Raw genomic sequence first — 20,600 nt, forward strand, 5'->3', positions numbered from 1 at the left:
ATCAACAGGTGGCCCACCTCTCTAATGTCCCAAAAGTAAAAAGTGTATTTTGCCTCTCTCATCTCTTCCTCCATGCTTGAATAGCCTACTTCAACCGTAAAACCAGAAATAACCTCCCCTATCATCGAAAATTAGTGCAAATCAACTCCTTCGATGGTTTGCGGAGAGCTTTTTTTTTATGTGGCAGGCTGACCACGGTTGACTCGCTAAGTTAGTGGGTGGGGCCCACATGTCAGGACTCTGTCTTCTTCCTATGTGGGTAAATCAAGGAGGTGGGTTGTGTGGGATCCACTAGTCAGCTCTGCATCTGCTTCATCTACTTCTCTCCTTTCCTCCTCCTCGTTCCACCCCAAGTGTGGACATGTGGCACGGTGGTGAGAACACGAAAAGGACAAGATGGCAAAGAGAGGTGGTCGGTGGAGCAGGGCTCGGTGGGGACGAATTGATCCATCGGGAGGGAGGGCGTGGTTACAACGTGTTCCTCACTAACCCACAAAGTGCATATGCGCGACTCTGCGTCGCGCATATAGGATAGAGCAACGACGAGATCACGTCCAAGTTCGTGCCGCTTATCCGGTGCTATCAAAGCAGTAGCGTAGAGTGCCTCTTCCCGAACACTCACGTCCTGCCCTTGGGCGTCGCGGGGAGGCGATATCCCCATCGACCCAGGCATCGAACCGTGGGTGCGCCTCTACTTCCCTCGACCTTGATGGTTGCGGCGGCAAGAAGAAACTACTACCCGTTGTCTTGTACCTCCATAGCGACAACCTCATCATCGGCTCGCCCATGGATGCACTATAGCACTGGTTTGCCAACTGCCTCTACTCCTGACGGTGTGTCCTCGTGTTGTTAGTTAATTACTGCCTCACGCCGGAGCACCCCGCCTGCTACGACAACATGTGGTCCGCCCTACGATGGGCCATCGCCACCGCCACCAAATCTGCAAAGTGCCGACCCGTTGCTCCACAACCATGCAGGGGGGTGGGTTATCGTGCTCGGATATAATGCCGATAGTGGTATGCTGGACTCATACTTCATATCGGCCAAGGAGGACGACGACAAGGCGAAGACCGCGTGGTTGAGGGGCAAACTAGAGGAGAGGATAGTCCCTAACATGTGTGCCTTACCTGCTGACTCAGCGAATCAACCATGATCGTCTTGCATTGGTTTTCGAAGATAGGAGAGGCGTTATACTAGGTTTTGCGGTTAAGAGAGATGATTCAACGAGAAGGAAGAGATAACGGAGGTAATATAGACTTATTCCATCCCAAAATAAAATGAAAAACACAAGGAAATCACATGGCCACAAGCCCACAACAAAGGCCCATTTAGCCCAGCCCGTCTATCACCCTGGATACCGCGACGCGGCGCGCGCCTATATAAGAGCACTCCTCCGCTAGGGTTTCCTCCCTAGCCGCCGCCGCTTCATTTCTCCCAGGTAAGGTAAGCCAGCCGCCGCCGCCACCACCTCCGCCTCCGATCTGAAACCCTAGCCTCTCTCCTCCCTCGGCGCCGCTCACGTAGATCTTCTCCCGCTGCTTGTTCGTGCAGGAAAAAGGGCTCCCCGATGGCGCCGTCGCAGCCGAAGTCCGGGCTCTTCGTGGGCATCAACAAGGGCCACGTCGTCACCAAGCGCGAGCTGCCGCCTCGCCCGTCCGACCGCAAGGGGGTAAGCGCCTCTGATCCCGTAGCACGAGCTGTTTCAGCCCGACGAGCTGGGCGGTGATGCTTGTCCGTGTTTGATCTGTGTGGATTTAGTGCGTAGCTTCGTTTCTCTCCGTAGATTCGTGTTGTAGGTCGAGATTTTTGCATGGATCCTATGTATGCTGCAGAGGGCGTGATGCCTGCTAGTATTGACTGATATAGTTGACCCCTCAACCTTCTCAATCCTAGTATGCATTTCATTTCTGTCTTTTTTTCCAGTTTGTATTTAGAAATGGCGGTGGTACTGTATTTTTTCCCCTTGTACTATTCTTGCTTTGCCTTTGTATTTGTGGGGGAGCAAGTTTTTTTTTATTTCAGCAATTAGTCTACATGTGTATGCCTAGATATTCATTAAAATGATGGGAATAGTGGTTTTAGTTCGTTATTCTTACAGCTGACAAGATATTGTTTGCCATGTTTCTGTGTGTGAAGTCATGCTTCTGTATCAACAGAATTTCCTCTCTGAGGTATCCAAGGTGCACTTGTGTTATTTTTTTTGTTTGCATTACATAAAACCTAGGGTTGCTATTTTTCTATTATATGTTGTTTGGTTCAATGATTTGATCCTGCTTTATATTATCTGCTTTGCAGTTTACTGGCCATTATTTCCTATTGCATTTGCACTTACCTTGTTGGCATGTTAATTTGCAGAAATCCACCAAGAGGGTGACCTTTGTCAGGAACTTGATCAGGGAGGTTGCTGGATTTGCTCCCTATGAGAAGCGTATCACTGAGCTTCTCAAAGTTGGCAAGGACAAGCGTGCACTGAAGGTGGCAAAGAGAAAGCTTGGCACCCACAAGAGGGCCAAGAAGAAGAGAGAGGAGATGGCTGGTGTCCTCAGGAAGATGAGGTGTGTAATCTTCCAGCCTTGATAAAAACACCTGTTATTATTCTATTGGTTACCTTGTCTTCCGTTGCAATTGAATTTGTGCCTATTAATATTGTTTGAACTAGTTTAGTTGTAATTGTTAGTTTGTAGTTTATTATCAGAACTGTGCTACCATTTGTTTTATTTATTCTATATTGTTTAGTGTCTTTGTATGTGTGTTTTTTCGAAAGGTAGTGTTCATTTGTGATTATAAGTACAAATTTCTTGTATTGCGCAGGAAATAATAAATCATATGTAACATAATTGGACCTGTCGTGTGTCTTAAACAAAGAATGAATGTTAAGGCACAGTGCAGATTGTTGCTTAGATATACTATATGTTTTAGGAAGGATCACTTTTGTATGTGTACAGTTCATTGTTTATCATTTTATAATGGTATTATAAAGTTGACAAACTTAAATTCATGAAAATGAAACATTCGGGATGAGTTTTAATAGTATTGGTACAATTATATTTTCTTTAGCCTTGTGCTTTGTTTTCAATTTAAACTAACTTTCTTTTGTGATATGCAGGTCTGGTGGCGGTCACGCTCACACCGAGAAGAAGAAATAGAGTATCTCCAAGTTCATGAAGTCCATGGCAATATTGTCTTGTTGAGTTTACTCTTGTAGAACCCTACTACTAGAATTGCACTCTATTATCCAGCTAAACATCATGGTGTTAGTTCTGTGTTAAAAACCTCCTGTCTTGTGTTTTTGATCCTTTCAATGCATGGTTTGCCACCTTAAATTTGCTTGATTAGTTACTTTTGCCGCTGGTACTGATGCGCTGAGGGCGACATGCTTGGGGACTATACTCCCCAGTCTTTATTTTGTAGCTTAGGGTGTATTTCGCTTGCAGCGTCGTGCTGGATCCAATCTTTATTTTCGCGATTACACTTTTTTGGATGGGCTCACCTCGTAAGCATAGTTTAAATCTTAAAAGAAAGTGATGATACTCGAATGTATTGGTCATAAGAAAGTTAAATGTTGGTAGTCGAACGTATCATTCGTACTCCCTAGTTAGCTGTTTAATGCTTTGCTTGTTCATTTGGCCTGGCCGTATCCGTGCACATTCGTCCCTTGTTGGCTTTAGCCTGCTCGATTCGCTTATTTAATCGGATAATGTTGGTGGCTGTGATAACATTCAGCCTGTTCAGGAGGGTTTGTGAGTGACTAGAAATGTGTACATTTCTTAAAAACAGGGTTTGAGGTATCCCTAGTGCAAAACTCAATATTGCGATTGTTACAAGGTATCTTGTGTTTTAAGACAATTTTTCAATAAGAACGAACAACATAACCCCCTGTTAACACCCTGTTAATATGACACGTTGACCGATTAATTTACACAAGCTAATTGATAATTGACACCCGAATGCAACTAGTGTACAGTACTGAAATATCTCATACATTGATAAATGGTACGTTAGTTAACCAAACAAATGATTCCATAAGCATGTTTTTGTGTTCAACAAAACATTTTGCCTCGTAGGTTTCACGAACGGAGGTAGTATTGAAATTTTCTCGAAGAAAAAATGAGTTCAATCTCGATAAACTGACCATTTAGGACTTGCTCCATTCACGTTAAAATTAGAAGTTTGGTTAAAATTAAAATGATGTGACAGAAAAGTTGAAAGTTTATGTGTAGGAAAGTTTTAATGTGATGAAAAAGTTGAAAATTAGAAGAAAAATTTTAGAACTAAACTCGGCCATTTGCAAAATTTACACTGGCTTTAAGTAAATTAACATTTGCAAAACTTACGAACGACTGGGCAACATAAAATATCTGATTGCTCTTATAGCGAGATCAAAGCTGTCGAAGGAGAGACCCGTTTGGCCCAGAGTCGAGCATTGCACAGATAAAAAAAGAAAGAACGGAGCAAAACAGAGTTACTCACAATAATTAACTAAGAATGCATCGCCATATCCAAAAGCTGTTCAGATGAAAGTTCCAAACCACAGGTAAACCACAGCGTTCCTCCCCCACAACTCTCACTTAATTTCTACCAGAAGCAACGACGATACGACAGATCAAGCCACAGCCAAAAGAGACGATGGCAGAAAGAACATCGTGAGCGGCAACCATGGAGCAGTTTAGTCGACCTCCTCGATCTTGGGGCCTGCGCCGCTGCCGCCCGCCGGCGCGTCCTCGTCCATGCCTCCGGCCATGTCGGCGCCGGGGCCCTGGTACATCTTGGCGATGATCGGGTTGCAGATGCCCTCCAGCTCCTTCATCTTGTCCTCGAACTCGTCGGCCTCGGCGAGCTGGTTGGTGTCGAGCCAGCTGATGGCGCCATCGATGGCGTCCTCGATCCTCTTCTTGTCGTCGGCGGCGAGCTTGGAGGCGATCTTCTCGTCCTTGATGGTGTTGCGCATGTTGTAGGCGTAGTTCTCGAGGGCGTTCTTGGCGTCCACCTTCTTCTTGTGCTCCTCGTCCTCGGCCTTGTACTTCTCCGCCTCCTGCACCATCTTCTCGATCTCCTCCTTGCTCAGCCGCCCCTTGTCGTTGGTGATGGTGATCTTGTTCTTCTGCCCCGTCGTCTTGTCCTCCGCGGACACGTTCAGGATGCCGTTGGCGTCGATGTCGAAGCAGACGTTGATCTGGGGCACGCCGCGCGGCGCCGGTGGGATGCCGGAGAGCTCGAACTTGCCGAGGAGGTTGTTGTCCTTGGTCCTGGCGCGCTCGCCCTCGTACACCTGGATCAGGACGCCGGGCTGGTTGTCGGAGTAGGTGGAGAAGACCTGCTCCTTCTTGGTCGGGATGGTGGTGTTCCTCGGGATGAGCACGGTCATGACGCCGCCGGCGGTCTCGAGGCCGAGGGACAGCGGGGTGACGTCGAGCAGGAGCAGGTCCTGCACCTTCTCGTTGCCCTCGCCGCTCAGGATGGCGGCCTGGACGGCGGCGCCGTACGCCACGGCCTCGTCGGGGTTGATGCTCTTGCAGAGCTCCTTGCCGTTGAAGAAGTCCTGGAGCAGTTGCTGCACCTTGGGGATGCGGGTGGAGCCGCCGACGAGCACGACGTCGTGCACGCTGCTCTTGTCCATCTTGGCGTCGCGGAGGCACTTCTCCACGGGCTCCATGCACTTGCGGAACAGGTCCATGTTGAGCTCCTCGAACCGCGCCCTGGTGATCGTCGTGTAGAAGTCGATGCCCTCGTACAGCGAGTCGATCTCAATGGTGGTCTGCGCCGTCGACGACAGCGTGCGCTTGGCGCGCTCGCACGCCGTCCTGAGCCGCCGCAGCGCGCGCGGGTTGCCGCTGATGTCCTTCTTGTTCTTGCGCTTGAACTCCTGCACGAAGTGGTTCACCATGCGGTTGTCGAAGTCCTCGCCGCCGAGGTGGGTGTCGCCGGCGGTGGCCTTGACCTCGAAGATGCCCTCCTCGATGGTGAGCAGCGACACGTCGAACGTGCCGCCGCCGAGGTCAAAGATGAGCACGTTCTTCTCGCCGCTGCTCGTCGCCTTCTTGTCGAGGCCGTACGCGATGGCGGCGGCGGTGGGCTCGTTGATGATGCGCATCACGTTGAGCCCGGCGATGACGCCGGCGTCCTTGGTGGCCTGCCTCTGCGAGTCGTTGAAGTAGGCCGGGACGGTGACCACGGCGTTCTTGATGGACGAGCCGAGGTAGGCCTCCGCGATCTCCCTCATCTTGATCAGCACCATGGACGAGATCTCCTCCGCGGCGAACTGCTTCTCCTCGCCCTTGTACTGGACGACGATCATCGGCTTGTCGCCGGGGCCAGGCACCACCTTGAACGGCCATAGCTTCATGTCACTCTGCACGGACGGGTCGGAGAACCTCCTACCAATCAACCGCTTCGCATCTGCGTTTGAGATTGAGAAAAATCGCAACACCAGTGAGTTCGATTGCTCCATCGATTCAGCAGAAAATTTCAAATCAACAAAGCAAATACAATGGTCCAACTGTTCAACTAGCATTTATTATCAAAATTCTACACAGCACTACAGCAGTGAGACTCAATCTTCACTAAATATATAAAAGCAAACATAATCTCCAATGAGTTCGATTGGTCCATTGATTCAGCAGAAAATTCCAAATCTAATCTACTAAAGTAAATCCAAGAAGCAAACATAATCTCCATCTATTTTAGTGGCATTCATCAAAATTCTACACAGCAGTGAGACCCAAATCTTCACTAAATAAAAAGCACGATTTCGATTTGGTCGAGAAACTGTTCATATACTATTCCAGTGGACCTAACAACATGCCTGTGCACAATGAACCAAAGCAAAATTGACATATTAACTCCTTTGGGAATTGGCACGAGCAGTAAGCAAGTAAAATTGATCTGTAACATATGCTCAACTTTTAGCTACGCGTGAACAAATCGCAGAACCTCTCCTAACACATCTATTCAGAAGAAGAAACCACGGAGTTGCAGAACTGATTCCATAGCTACTCCAACCCATACAGATTACAGAGGACAGAAACATAATTACCAGAGGACACTAGAACAGGGCATCATATTCTCATCGATCTAGTACACTCTTTTACACATCCAAAACTAAAAAACCACGGTGCAGATCGCGTTCACAGTCACAACCGGCGCAAGCAAAAGTGGAAGCAGGGAGAGGGAGGGCGGGAGGATGCAGGGTAACGTACCGAAGACGGTGTTGGTTGGGTTCATGGCGACCTGGTTCTTGGCGGCGTCGCCGATGAGCCGCTCGGTGTCGGTGAAGGCGACGTACGACGGCGTGGTCCGGTTCCCCTGGTCGTTGGCGATGATCTCCACGCGGTCGTGCTGCCACACGCCCACGCACGAGTAGGTCGTCCCCAGGTCGATCCCGATCGCCGGCCCTTCCCCCTTCGACATCTCCTCCTCCTTCTCCTCCCTCTCCAAAAACCTCGCGGAATCGAAAGCGAATAATCGCAAACGCGCGCTCTCGGATTGGATTGCTTGCTGCTGCGTGGGAATTTCTCTCTCTTTCTGATTTCTCGAACGAGACGAAGCGGGGGGAGAGGGGAGGGGCAGAGGTTTTGTGGCGGAGGTGGCGGGGGTCTAGAACGTTCGCGCGCGGGCGATCCTGGCCGTCGGATTGGGGGTTCTGGAAGGGTCGGGAGGGTGCCGGTTCGCGTGAAAGGAAGAGGGGACAACCAATCAGGAGGCGACACGGTGGGGACGCGTTGGTGGGCCCCGCTTGGGCGCGCGCTTTTTGAACGGTCTCTTGAGGTCTGGGAGGTTCTACACTGTGCTCGTGACGATGGATAGGCGGAGTCGGTCCTTTGTTTCCGGAAATCCTAATTCGCTAACGTGCGACCGCTTGATTTCTCGCGAACACTTTCCAAATTCCAACCTAAGGGCCCCTTTGAATTGGAGAAAAAACATAGGAATTTTAGAGGATTTTAATTCTATAGAAAAATTTTCTATGAAGTTTTTTGAAACAAAGGATTGAATCCTATTAAATCTTTTGAAATTTCTATGGAATGGCCAATCCTATAGAGATTTTGGAGGAAATTTAGCAAAAGCTTCAATCTCTTAGTAACTTTGAGTCTATCTCTCTCATCTAATTCCTGTGTTTTTTCTGCGGTTCAATCAAACGGCCATTCCTATGTTTTTCCTCTATTTTACAATCATGTGTTTTACACTTACATTCCTATCAAAATCCTACGTTTTATCAATCCTGCGATTCAAAGAGGCCATAAATAAAGACAAGACTCACTAGAGATTATGGGTAGGGTTAGGATTTCGGAGGTAAAGGGAGATAGAGCCAGGGAGGTGCATCGAATTTAGAGGGATGGCACCGAAGGTCATGAAAAAAGGACAGCGGCGAGATAGCGATGGCGGCGCCAAAGCCGCGGGGTCGGCCATGGGCCGTGGGCCGGTGTTGGTGGCGGGGGCAAAGCTAAACGAAATAGGGGAGGAGGAGACCGACCGAGCAGGCCCGCGCTGACAAGTTGACGCCTTTCAGTGCCGACAAGGCCGGGTGGTGGCACGGTCAGGAGGTGGTGGTGGGAGAAGGTTGGAGTCGAAACTGACCCTTGTTTGGATTTCGCCATAGGAGGAGCGGAGGGAGTTCGCCAGAGGAAGCTCGCCGGAGAGGCCGTCGCCACTCCAGGAGCCCACGCACCGTGCTTCAGCCCCCGCTCCTGCTCCCGTCGTTGATGCCGTCGTCCACAGAAAGAAAGTCGCATGTTAAAAAGAAGGTAGAGAGAGTAGGAGGAGGGGCTAATGCGCTGGGCTGTTGGAAAGAGTTCGCGGTCTTCGAGCGCCGGCCCATTGCACCCACCCCCTTGTTTCGGTGTTTGGAGCGGAGAGAGGCAGGTGTGGGCCGTCATGGGCTTTTGTTGCACCCTGTACCGCGAAAACAGCTGCACAGATGCACAAGATCGATTCGTCCAATGGAATTGTTCAGTACACCGTAGCTTTCTCGCCTGTTTTATGCTTGGATTTTGACAATATCAAATTTGATAAATTTTAGCGCTGCTAAATTTTGATATTGTTATATTTTAGTTTGATGTGTTTCTAAAATTTGATAGCTTTTTATGAGAGGAAAATTCCGGAACTAACAATTTTTGATAGTATGCGATTGATCAAATCATATTTAGTTTGTTACCTAATCAAAATTTGATAGGGTTGAAAATGGTAATAAAGTGAACATGCTTCTTATTGTCAAAACCAAGGTGTCGAGGAGTGATCCTCTCTAGCGGGAGGTCGTGAGACCCCCCCTTTGTGAGTTCGGCCGGGGGATAAGGCGCGATGATCAAGAGCGTATCTCCGCTTAGGGTCTGGCTACTTGATCGCTTGCGAATCTGTGTGAGAGACGAGGGATTATACAGGTTTGGGCTGCCGGGAGATGTAACACCCTACTCCTGTGTGTGGAATTATGGTGGAGTTCTTACAAGGGATCTTGAGCTCCTGGGAAACCCTAGCTGTGCTTTCTCTCGAGCTCAAGCTATCAAGAGTCGTCCCTTTTCTCGGTGGGTAAGGTCCTCCTTTTATAGTTCAAGGGGATACCACATGCACCGTTCATACCTACCCCTCCATGGGAGGGGGGCCCGCATAGCCTGAGTCAGATCACTATCCGTGCCTTCAACTGGAAGCAAAGTGCTTGTCCGCCCCTAGGTGGGGCCCAACGCTGTCCTCCACCTGACACGGGGGACATCCCTGTCATTCCCTCTTAAATGTATGGAGACTTTGGTGGACTCATCATATACAGGGGGCACACTTGGCAGTGTGCCGATGGGACGGGGCATACCTGCCCCCACTCCGCCTGACATAGGGTAGGACGTGGGGGCACTGCCGCCCGTCCTATCCGCCTGCGACCGGTCGCAGTTCGGTAAAGGTCGATTGACATGCGTCAATCAGGCGGCGCCACGCGTCCACCCACACTGCATTAAATGCGGCGAGGGACGGTTGGGGCGCCGCTCATTTATGACGCTGGACAACGCCTCCTACTCCGCCCACTCACCCCGCCACGTGGTGGTCGGGTGAGGGCCTCGGGGCAGCATGCCTCACGGGCCTGAGGGGTGTGACGTGGCACCCCGAGGCCCCCTGGCCATCTCATAACTACCTAACCTCCCCCCAAGGGGGTGGGGAAAAGGCAGGCCGCACGGCCACGTGGCCAGATGGGAAGGTTATTTCCCTCTACCGTGAGTACCCCCGAGCCCATATCACCGACACAAGGTTATCAAATATTGGTGGCGTTGAATGTACTTAGTTTAGTGCCTCTTTAAAATTTAGTAGTGTTTTTATGAAAGAAAAGTTTCGGAGGTACCTTTTTTATGAAATGATATTGGTAAGATTATGTTTAATTTCAAGTAGCAATAAAGCGAACATGCTCTTAACATTTCTCGCGTGATTATATATGTGTTTATATGTTAAGCAATTTAAAATTGTCAAAACCATGCTATGTTTGGTTTATTACTACATTGTATTCTCAATAACAAAAGGACGCTACCTAAGTTATAAAAAACATCATCAAAATATAATCATATGTTCTTCCATATTTAAACTTTTGCTACGGTGAAAACTTTCTTACATATTACCGTACAAAAGGTATTTATTTACAATAACAAGAAACCATACTTAAAAAACTTTCTTCCTCCACTCAATTTTATTTGGCATTGGGAGGATACGGAGTATCACAACATATTTACTGTAAAAGAAATGGACACTTGACAGGGCTGATTTGTATGAAATCAAATATACTCTAAAGATCATTTTGGAAGTCCAACTTACCCCCACCCCCTCAACTTATGCAAAAATACGAATTAACCCTCATTTTCAACCCTCCCCCTCCCCCTGTAGTTTGTTTCTGTACCCTTCAATGGCTCATCGGCTACCTCAAGCCCTCCACGATTAGCTACACACTTGGTTGCCACCTCCCTTGTTGAACCAACCACCATTATTATCATGCGTCTTTTACCTGACTTGTACATACTCAAGTAGTCGATGACATCTCAAGCTCAGGATGAGACAGGGATAAAGTAAGAGGAGGAAGAAATTGAGGTCACTACAACCTCACTTGACCAAAGCCTAGCTCGAGTCAAGGCGAAGCTCACCTAGCTCTGTATCGTTTGTGGAGAGCTCATCGAGGATGCTGTGGACGAAGAAAGAGAGATAGACGTCGTCTGGTGCTCCGCATCCGCTCACGTTGCCTCAAGCCACGCTTCGCCCGCAACCCAGTCATATTGCCTAGAGCTCCATCACCCATCGTGAATGCGTCATAGTTCTAGTGGCGGAAACAATAGGGGAGAGTTATGGAGTAAGGAGGATGGGTATGGGGTTGGCTCGTCGCCGTTTTGAATGATCAACACTTTGATTTGGGTTTTGAAGAGAGAGATTTCGCGATGGCACTAGATCTCCTAGAGAGGGATTTTGACAGAGGGTCTTGGTGCCCCCTCGGGCTAGCTAGCAAGGAGGCCTTCTTATCCTGCTGCACGCATGCGAGGCTTGAAGTAGAAGCTTGGAGAGCTACTAACACATGCAGGGTCTGCCTGTCAGCCCTTGGTGAAAGAATGTGTAGAGAGGCCGTGGACCTAACCGGGCGGCAAGGTAGTCCACCATAGGGGTGAAGATGGCAAGCGAGACAGAAATTCATGCACTGTCTTGTAGCCCCAGTCATACGCTGGGTAGATATACGCCGCCTCACATTTTAATGTAAGGTGTGCTTTGTCAATGACAACAAACAACATATTGTGTCTTGTCATAGTTAATGCATTGTTGCCACCTAAAGTAGCCCGCGGGAGCTGAACTTGAAAGCAGGTGGCAATCATGTCTTGAGCTCAGGCTCCAACATGCTACCCGCAAGAATGCCTATGTGCAAGGCCCTGTGCTCGGGTCTTGTCCCACGGCCATAAAGATGGACCCGACCTTACCCCCACTCTGAGGGTGGGTATAGGCTCTTGCCTCACTCCTTCATGAATGCATCTCAAACGTTGGCCAAAGCTGATTAACAACAGTGTGGCCCGTCCGATCTGATGACGTGTCACTGCACGCCCCAAGCAACCGGTGGTGGGGACCCTAGTTTCCACTTCATCAACATTAGTAAATTCCATAAAACCATAATTATTTGGTCAAAATTGTCCCATTGCTACGATAAAGGATGATTTTATCATAGAAGTACAACTTTATCCCCCATCTATGTATGAAATGTTGTAAGTTGACAATCTAAGAACAAGTTTAATATTGTAGCAAACTACTAGTTCTAACGATTGAAACATCATCTGTAGCCAATGTAATAGCCTACCCATACAATAGTTAGCTACAGATATATATTGCATCATTAATACCCAATCCACCCATCTCTCTCACATAGTTTATTAGATCTTGTGTTGCAGCTGGTTGTAAAGCTGTAGCCCGCTTTTCTTCTTTCTCCTCTACATAAGCACAAATGTGATGTGGCAACTTACAGAGCTAGCTTACGTCACCTTATTGTACTTGCTCTAAGAGAGGTGGGTGCTACCTCTAATTTTAACCATACCATTAACTCATAAATGTAGAGGTAACATGTACAACACATTACATCTTTACTAACTCTAATACACTAGCCCCAATACTTGTTTTGCACAATCTACTCTTCCACTCTCTCATTTTGTTTTGAAATTTGTGTAGATGCCACATTTTACATGAGGGGTGGTTCCTTGTCTCTCTCATCTCTTTTCTCCTCCACCTCACTATTGGCATCTAGGAGATTGTGCTTGGATGCTCTCTTCTCCCCTCTCCCACATGTGCTCTCTCGTATTCCACGCACATGTTTTATAAAATACTAAACAATGTGTTTTTTTGTAAAATATTTACGAAAGTTTCTTTAAGAAACATATTATTCAAGTGTTTCTAAGCTAATGCTTAATTAATCATGTGTTAATTCAACACTTAGTTTTGAATGAAGGGGAAAAGTGTTCCGAACCCTTTGAAAAGAACGCATCCTAATTGCATAAAATGTTATGCATAGAAAAGTTTTACTAACTCAAGAAGTTTATCTACCTAACACCATCTTGACCAATTATAGTAAAACATGACATACTATTATTATACTCCTTCCGTTTCATATTATAATTGGTAAAATCTAAACAGAGAGGCCTCTCTATTTAGTCTTAACAGGAGACAGTATAGAAAGCCTACACATCTATAAGGGAGACAACAGACAAACGCCTAGACATCTATATAGACATGCATTTCTTTTTACCCTTCTTATAAAATTTTCTCCAAAATTACTTATCCGATATACAATCCGATTACACCATTGTGTTAGTTACAATTAAATCTTTACAACAAGATCTTACATGATTATATTGTGACGAAAAAATATTTATGTTTATAAATTACTTTTATTATATACGTAAGTTACTTTTATCATATATATAAATTACTTTTAGATTTGACTAAGTTACTTCTTATACATTCATAATGCTCTAAATTGATTATTTGTATTATTGTTTTTAGTCAATTCTATAATTTATGGACTTTAAATTTATTTTTTCGATAGACCATATTTTCTTTCTTACAACGAATTTACTTCTAATGTTGTAACAATTTACTTGCATTTTATGCTAAGTTACTTTTATGATTTATGTAAATTATTATTTCTACTACAGAGAGTTAGAAGTACTTCTATTACATAACTAAGTTACTTCTGTTACATATAATTACTTCTACTACATAAACTTATTTCTATTGCATAGCTAAGTTACTTCTATTGTATAGCTAAGTTACTTCTGCAATTTAAATACATTACTTTTAAATTAATAAAATATTTGAATATATATCAAATATGGATCTTGCATTGTCACATATTTTATGTAGAGTATAATGATGCAAATAGATCTTAAAAATAATACAAATATATAAGTTATTAAAGAGCTTAAATCTAAAAGTAATTTATGAATATGACAAAAGTAACTTACATATATATTAAAAGTAACTTACATATATAATAAAAGTAATTTATATATATATATATATATATATATATATATATATATATATATATATATATATATATATATATATATATATATATATATATATATATATATATATATATATATAAGAATATAATTATGTAAGATCTTGTTGTAAAGATTTAATTGCAACGAACACAACGGTATAATCGGATTATAAATCGGATAAGTATTTTAAGAGAAACTTCTCTAAAAAGAAAAAAAATACATAGATATTAAGTGTACCAATAGCTTCTTTTGGAAAGAAGGGTGTCTCTCTTTAGCACTATCCAGCTAGCACTCTCGGTGTAGTTGTGTCTATTATAATTTGTTTTGACCTTTTTAAGTTTGATCAAGTTTATAGAAAAATATATAAACATTTTTGACACAAATAAACATATTATCAAAATATATTAAATGTTAATTTTAATGTAACTAATTTGGTGTGATGTTGCTAATTTTTTTAAACTTGGTTAAACTCAAAATGTTTAATTAGGAAAAAGTCAAAACTATTTATAATATGAAACATGGTAGTATTAAATAATTGTACCATGCTATTATGAGGAAGAGATACACAAAACTACCGTTTTTTTGACAAATTGACCCTTTTCAAAAACTTAATTCGAAACTAACCCCTGCCAAAAACTTCAACCAAAACTAGGCCGTCGGCTCAGCGCCAAGCGCATTGGCGCTGAGGTTGGCCGTGTCAGCGCCAACGGGACTGGCGCTGACATTGTGCCACCGTGGCGGCCGGGCCGATCCCCTAGCTGACGTGGCAGCTACCTCAGCGCCAACCGCTTCGGCGCTGAGGTGCCCAACCTCAGCGCCAAGTAAGTTGGCGCTGAGCCTTGGCTACTTAGAGCCCGGCCGAGGCCGCCCCAGCCAGTTCTTCCTCCGTTTTTTCCCCAGCCGCCCGCCTATGGTTCGGTCGCCACCGCGTTCTCCTCGCCCAATCTCCCCCAAAAACCTCTCTAATCGAAGGTGATTTGTGCGGCATTGAGTTTGGGATCGGAAGAGAAGGTAAACCCCTCTATAAACCCTAAGTTCCCCAAAGTTTTATTGGATATTTTGCATTGTTTTGGTTGTAGACGTGGTTTGATAATAGTTGGCTAAGGATGGATTATTAGATGGATAATATGGGTGGGGATGAAGTGTGGAAGTGGCATATCTTTATCCATTTGGTTGTTATTGATACATTTGACAAAATATATTTGGGATGGATGTTTGGTGATGCACTAGGGTTTGATGGGAGATGGATGTGTGGTGATGGCCTAGGATGTGGGATGGATTTGTGGTGATTGAGAGGGTTTGAAAGGGGTTGATGTGTGGTGAAGGGTAGGTAATTTGTAGGAGTAGAGTTTTTTTTTATCAATAATGTGTAGTATTTGAGTAATGTACTTATTTATTGGAAAAATTAGACATGTTGTTAGCTTTTGAAGTATTGGTATTGCAATGGTAATTACATATTATTTTCAAGTAATTAATGTTTATGCATGGGTTTAAAATTGTAGATGGATAGATTGGTCCGGCTTCATTATGGTGGTTGTGTGGTAGATGAAAGTACACATGGAAGCCAATTTGAGGGAATGACAGTTAGACAATTAGTGTTTTTTGCGAAGCCTACCTTTGAGGAGTTAATGTCTCGCATCAAGCATGAATTGGATTGGAATGATGAGTCGGTTGGTATGCAAGGGAGATACGATGTGGGCGGCGGTGTCATGTCACATAAATTTATGTTAGACTTGAATGGAGAGATCGAATGGCAAACATATATAGATATAGTATTGGGGTCACATTTCAAATCTCTTGAGGTGTTTGCATGGAAGAAAGATGGTAGGATAGGGAAGAAAGAACTTATAGAATCACCCATTAGCTGTCACGAACTGTCGGAGAGGTGTAGTAGGAAGGAAGAATTGATTGAGGAAGACGTGGAGGGGGGCGAGGGAGTAAATGATATGGCGGATGTGGAGGTCAGGGAAGAGAATGACCCGGTAAGGGAGGAAGTACATGCAGAGGAGAATGTGCCGTTAAGGGAAGAAGTACATGCAGAGGACAATGTGCCGTTAAGGGAGGAAGTTAATGTGGAGGAGAATGTGCCGGTAAGAGAGGAAGGAGATGTTGAGGATGGTCGGGAGGTAGGAGATGATGTGGAGTTGCCTGAGGAAGAAGCGAATGCTAAGAATGTAAGTATGGGCCTAAGGGAGTTGGCTAGGCTGAAATTCTATACCCGAGAGGAGTGTGAGGAGGCTATGATACGCAGTGGATTGAACCCAGGCTGGTTGGAGTATGATACAGAGGATGAATTGGATGAGTCCGCTTCCGACTCCGATGATGATCGTCCAGTGCGTAAGATGTCAGAGCATGAAAGGACTGTGTTTGCGAAACTGGTGGGTAGAAACCCGGAAATAACACAATTCGAGGATCTTACCAGATCTGGGCTAGCAATTGCTGATGGGGATCCACAATATGACGGTGCCTTCGAACCAATGTGTGATGAACCAAGGAAGGGGTTGGAGTTTCGATCGATGGATGATCTGAAAATATGGCTATAGAGTTATTCTATCCGTGTCCACCGGCCGTACCATGTGAAGGAATCTAACGCGTCAGTAAAGTATACTGTGGCTTGTCTCGATCGCCATTGCAAATGGCAGATTAATGCAAGGAAGAGTGGAGGAGATAGGTGGCGGGTGACTAGGGTGGGCGAAGACCACACATGCTGTAGTGCGGAAGTAACCGGCAAGCATTTGCAACTTACTTCAAGGTTTATTGGAAACAGGTTACAGGCATTTGTGCGAGCTGAACCAACTTTATCTCCAGCAGCGATTGTCGAGGCAGTTGAGCAAATATGGCACTATCGGCCTACGTATGGCAAAGCATGGCGTGCTAAACAAGTTGCTATGAAGGTCATTTGGGGAGATTGGGACGAGGCGTATGTTCGCTTGCCTACACTGATGCGTGCCATCAAAGCAAAGAACCCTACCATGCATTTCCGTGTTGAGGCTCATCCCGAGAAGTCCAGGATGGTGGATGGAGTACAGAGGCGAGTATTTGGACGTGCATATTGGATATTTGGCCAGTCCATAGAAGCATTCAAGCACTTGAGGCCGGTGCTAGCAATTGATGGCACTTTCTTAACCGGTAAATACCAAGGTACATTGCTCACGGCAATAGGGGTCGACGCCGGGTTACATCTTGTTCCCTTAGCGTTTGCTCTGGTAGAGAAGGAGAATACATCCAACTGGGAGTGGTTCATCAACATGTTGAGAAACAAGTTGATCGGTCCTAATAGAGAAGTGTGTATAATTTCTGATAGACACCCTGGCATTTTGAACTCCATCATCCACATCATGCCTCATCACCTAACCATTCACCACAGGTGGTGCATGAGGCACTTCTGTGCTAACTTCTACACAGCTGGAGCTACGACTGATCAGATGAAAGATCTTGAGCGCATATGTCAAATAAATGAGAAAGCATTGTTCCTAGATGAGATAAAACGCCTCATGGGTGTGGTCGGAGAGAGGCCAAAGAAGTGGCTAGAAGACCATATGCCACTTAAGGTCAAATGGGCAAGAGCATTTGATACCAACGGGCGTCGTCATAGCATCATGACTAGTAATATGGCCGAGAGTTTCAATAATGTATTGAGAGGCATTCGGAAACTGCCGGTTACAGCTATTGTGGCATACACATTTTCGAAGTGCAATAGTTGGTTTGTCGATAGACACAAAGAGGCAACTGTAGATATCCTGTGTGGAAAGAAGTGGCCCACAAAAGTTAAGGACATGTTGGAGGAGCAGCAAAGACGAACCTTGGGGCAAAGAGCAGCATGTTTTGATTTCCCTTCGATGAAGTATGAGGTCAGCGAGCAAGGCGGAGTCACGGCGGCTGGGGTTCAATGGGGTGGACGTCACTACGTCGTGGTTGCGAGAGATAACACATGTAGTTGTCAGTTCCCTCAGCTCCATCACTTGCCATGCTCCCACATGATAACCGTTTGTAAGTTGCGAGGTTTGGATGTGGAGGTGGCCCCCCGAATGTGTTATGAAGCTTCCAATAAGGCTGTGCAGGACTCGTACTCCCCTAGGTTTGAATCTTACCTAGATCCATCGCAGTGGCCAAGTTATGATGGAGAGTTCTTCGTGCCCGACTTGTCGTTAAAGAACAACACACGAGGAAGAAGAAGGACAAGAAGGTTCAAGAACGATATGGACAAAGCATACAAAGGCTCAGCCAACCGACGGTCACAAAAGCCGAACAATACAAATTCAGAGCCGGTCATGCAAAATAGATGCTCGCTATGCCACGAACTAGGCCATAAGAAAACTAGGTGCCCGAAGCGAGACAAGTCTAAGGATCGACCGAAAAAGCGCCGTAGGACGGGGGGAGGTGGTGAGGGTAGCACACAGGTGGGATTGGATGACATTCATTTGCTAAGTTCATATTGTTGCATCAATGTTTACTTTCTGTTGTCCTCCTTTCCGTTCTCATTGTGATTTTTCCATTTAATATTTTTTCAATTACTAATGATTCCATTTTTATTTGCAGGATGGAGCACTTTCCGGGGTTGGAGGATTTCTACGAGGAGAAGCACCGGGCCCCACAGATTGCCAGCGGAGAGGTTAGCATCAACAATATTCCATTTTTTTTATGATCGAATTTATTTTTTCTTCTTTGATTTTAGTTTGTACAGATAGATCATCCATCATAGAGATATCTCAAATCAAAGTTCAGGAGCCTACCGTCGAGGAGAATGGAGTACCAGACCAGGGTCAGCACAACGGGACGGAGTTCGACTTGTACTTGGCGTGGCTCCACAGGACCTACCGTCTTGTCCTACGTCCGGCTTGGACACTAGCCGACATAGCGGATGACCCCGAGGATGTTGAGGAGCAGAACGAGTACGATACTCGTACCCGTCTAGGTACCACGGTCGAGACGGGACCTGTTCGCGACAGAGTGGTTAGTTTCTAGCATTAATGTTGTATATTATTTCATTTCAATGCCATATATGTTGTGACTTACTTCATTTCAATCCTACAGGCTCGAGAGCTCTTGCGGACCGTCAACGACGCGGGAGTGGCGCTAGGCACGGCTCCTGGCTCCGAAGGAGAGGGCAGCACCCTCCGCAACGCCCTACAGGTAATCGTTGGAAAGAGATGAAACTACGGTGTTTTCTTCCAAAAGCGATAACTTAACATGGATTATTTTTTATGCAGAGACTACGGCAGCGATGTCGGAAGTTGGCAGCAAGGCTCGGCTGCAGGTCGACTGATGTGGTCGAACATGCTCATGCCCACCAAGAGGGGGATGAAGAAGGGGAGGTGGGTGACGAGGAGGGCGAGCAAGACAAAGAGGCGGAGGAAGGAGATGAGGAGGAAGAAGGGGATGAGGACAGAGAAGAGGAGGCGGATGAGCTCGGTCCCTCGCAGCTAGAGGACGCACCAGAGTCGTCACAGCCGGATATCTCGCAGCCCGGCCCGTCTCGACCACGACGCCGGCGGGCTCCTTCGCAGGACTGGAGGTACACCCCCGACGTGCCTCGTCCTCGCACTAGAGGTAGGAGGAGGTGAGTGCATGGTTCAATGGATGGATGGATAGATGGATGGACTTGATGCATGGTTCGATGGATGTATGGACTGGATGTATGGACTCGACTGGATGTATAGACGAGGATCGATGGGATGTTTTTATTTCTTATATATATGGACTTCATATATGGATGTATTGATGGATTCTATGGATGTATGGAATGATGTTGGGATTGATGGATGGATGTATGTTTTGTATGGTTCTCTGGATATATTACTGCCTGTAAATTTCTGTGATTTGATGTTTGCCTCTGTTGTGTGCAAAGTTTTGCTAAAGTTTAGCAGGGCTGGGACGTCAGCGCCATGCTAAATGGCGCTGACATGTCCAAACTCAGCGCCAGTGCACCTGGCGCTGAGGTCCCAGCCCAGCCATCCAGAAGGCTTGCTGGGCTGGGCCACGGCCGAAACGGCCAAGTCCCACCTCAGCGCCAGGTGGGCTGGCGCTGAGTTTCCAACAGTCAGCGCCATTATGGCTGGCGCTGAGGTCCCAGCCCGCAAGCCATCCAGCAGGCTTGCTGGTCTGGGCCTTGGGGGTTGCGGCCAAGTCCCACCTCAGCGCCAGGTGGGCTGGCGCTGAGTGTCCCACTGTCAGCGCCATTATGGCTGGCGCTGAGGTCCCAGCCCGCAAGCCATCCAGAAGGCTTGCTGGTCTGGGCCTTGGGGGTTGCGGCCAAGTCCCACCTCAGCGCCAGTCCGGTTGGCGCTGAGGTAGCTGCCACGTCAGTTGGGGATCGGCCCGGCCGCCACGGTGGCACAATGTCAGCGTCAGTCCCGTTGGCGCTGACACGGCCAACGTCAGCGCCAATGTGTTTGGCGCTGAGGCGACGGCCTATTTTTGGTTGAAGTTTTTGGCAGGGGTTAGTTTCGAAATAAGTTTTCCAAAAGGGTCAATTTGTCAAAAAAAAACGGCACAAAACTACCCTTCCAAAATTAAAAAAAAAATCTTTGGGAAGTCCAATCATATTCATCTGATGCATGTAAACGAATACAACAAGCATCAAACATCATACATGTTCCTTTGGTAGATTAGATC

General features: G+C 46.3%; 3 protein-coding genes across 4 annotated transcripts; 2 read left to right on the forward strand and 1 right to left on the reverse strand.

The window, feature by feature from the left end:
• The first annotated feature begins 1,412 nt into the window (after nucleotides 1-1,412).
• LOC4339011 (large ribosomal subunit protein eL36x) lies at nucleotides 1,413-3,335 on the forward strand. 2 transcript variants are annotated; one of them, XM_015785180.3, is made up of 4 exons: nucleotides 1,413-1,443; nucleotides 1,552-1,669; nucleotides 2,356-2,555; nucleotides 3,107-3,335. In XM_015785180.3, the coding sequence occupies exons 2-4, from the start codon at nucleotides 1,568-1,570 to the stop codon at nucleotides 3,144-3,146; spliced, it is 342 nt and encodes a 113-aa protein (XP_015640666.1). In that variant the 5' UTR covers nucleotides 1,413-1,443; nucleotides 1,552-1,567; the 3' UTR covers nucleotides 3,147-3,335. The 2 variants fall into 2 exon arrangements, with proteins under 2 accessions (XP_015640666.1, XP_015640667.1); XM_015785181.3 differs by having other exon boundaries at nucleotides 1,413-1,438.
• A 1,127-nt stretch (nucleotides 3,336-4,462) lies between these two features.
• LOC4339012 (heat shock 70 kDa protein 4) lies at nucleotides 4,463-7,545 on the reverse strand. The gene is made up of 2 exons (XM_015784680.3): nucleotides 7,197-7,545; nucleotides 4,463-6,396 (listed from the first exon to the last, which is right to left on the reverse strand). Exons 1-2 carry the CDS (start codon nucleotides 7,405-7,407, stop codon nucleotides 4,667-4,669), a joined length of 1,941 nt encoding a protein of 646 aa, XP_015640166.1. The 5' UTR covers nucleotides 7,408-7,545; the 3' UTR covers nucleotides 4,463-4,666.
• A 7,942-nt stretch (nucleotides 7,546-15,487) lies between these two features.
• Nucleotides 15,488-20,251, forward strand: LOC107280970 (uncharacterized; the record flags this gene model as incomplete). The annotated part of the gene is given in 8 exon segments (XM_066310926.1): nucleotides 15,488-16,909; nucleotides 17,981-18,219; nucleotides 18,525-18,597; nucleotides 18,711-18,938; nucleotides 19,020-19,118; nucleotides 19,196-19,535; nucleotides 19,903-20,121; nucleotides 20,124-20,251. Coding segments are annotated over 8 exon segments (2,748 nt in total), but the record flags the coding sequence as incomplete, so codon positions are not given.
• Between the last annotated feature and the right edge of the window lie 349 nt (nucleotides 20,252-20,600).

This window comes from Oryza sativa, chromosome 5, assembly GCF_034140825.1.
Source record: "Oryza sativa Japonica Group chromosome 5, ASM3414082v1".
NCBI lineage: Eukaryota > Viridiplantae > Streptophyta > Magnoliopsida > Poales > Poaceae > Oryza > Oryza sativa.

Bases quoted from the DNA above. Each gene is read 5' to 3' on its own strand.
- LOC4339012 (XM_015784680.3), bottom strand. From the start codon at position 7,407: ATGTCGAAGGGGGAAGGGCCGGCGATCGGGATCGACCTGGGGACGACC. The intron at 6,397-7,196 runs GTACGTTACCCT...TCTCAAACGCAG, and splicing joins CCCAACCAACACCGTCTTCG to ATGCGAAGCGGTTGATTGGT.
- LOC4339011 (XM_015785180.3), top strand. From the start codon at position 1,568: ATGGCGCCGTCGCAGCCGAAGTCCGGGCTCTTCGTGGGCATCAACAAG. The intron at 1,670-2,355 runs GTAAGCGCCTCT...GTTAATTTGCAG, and splicing joins GCCCGTCCGACCGCAAGGGG to AAATCCACCAAGAGGGTGAC. The intron at 2,556-3,106 runs GTGTGTAATCTT...TGTGATATGCAG, and splicing joins GGTGTCCTCAGGAAGATGAG to GTCTGGTGGCGGTCACGCTC.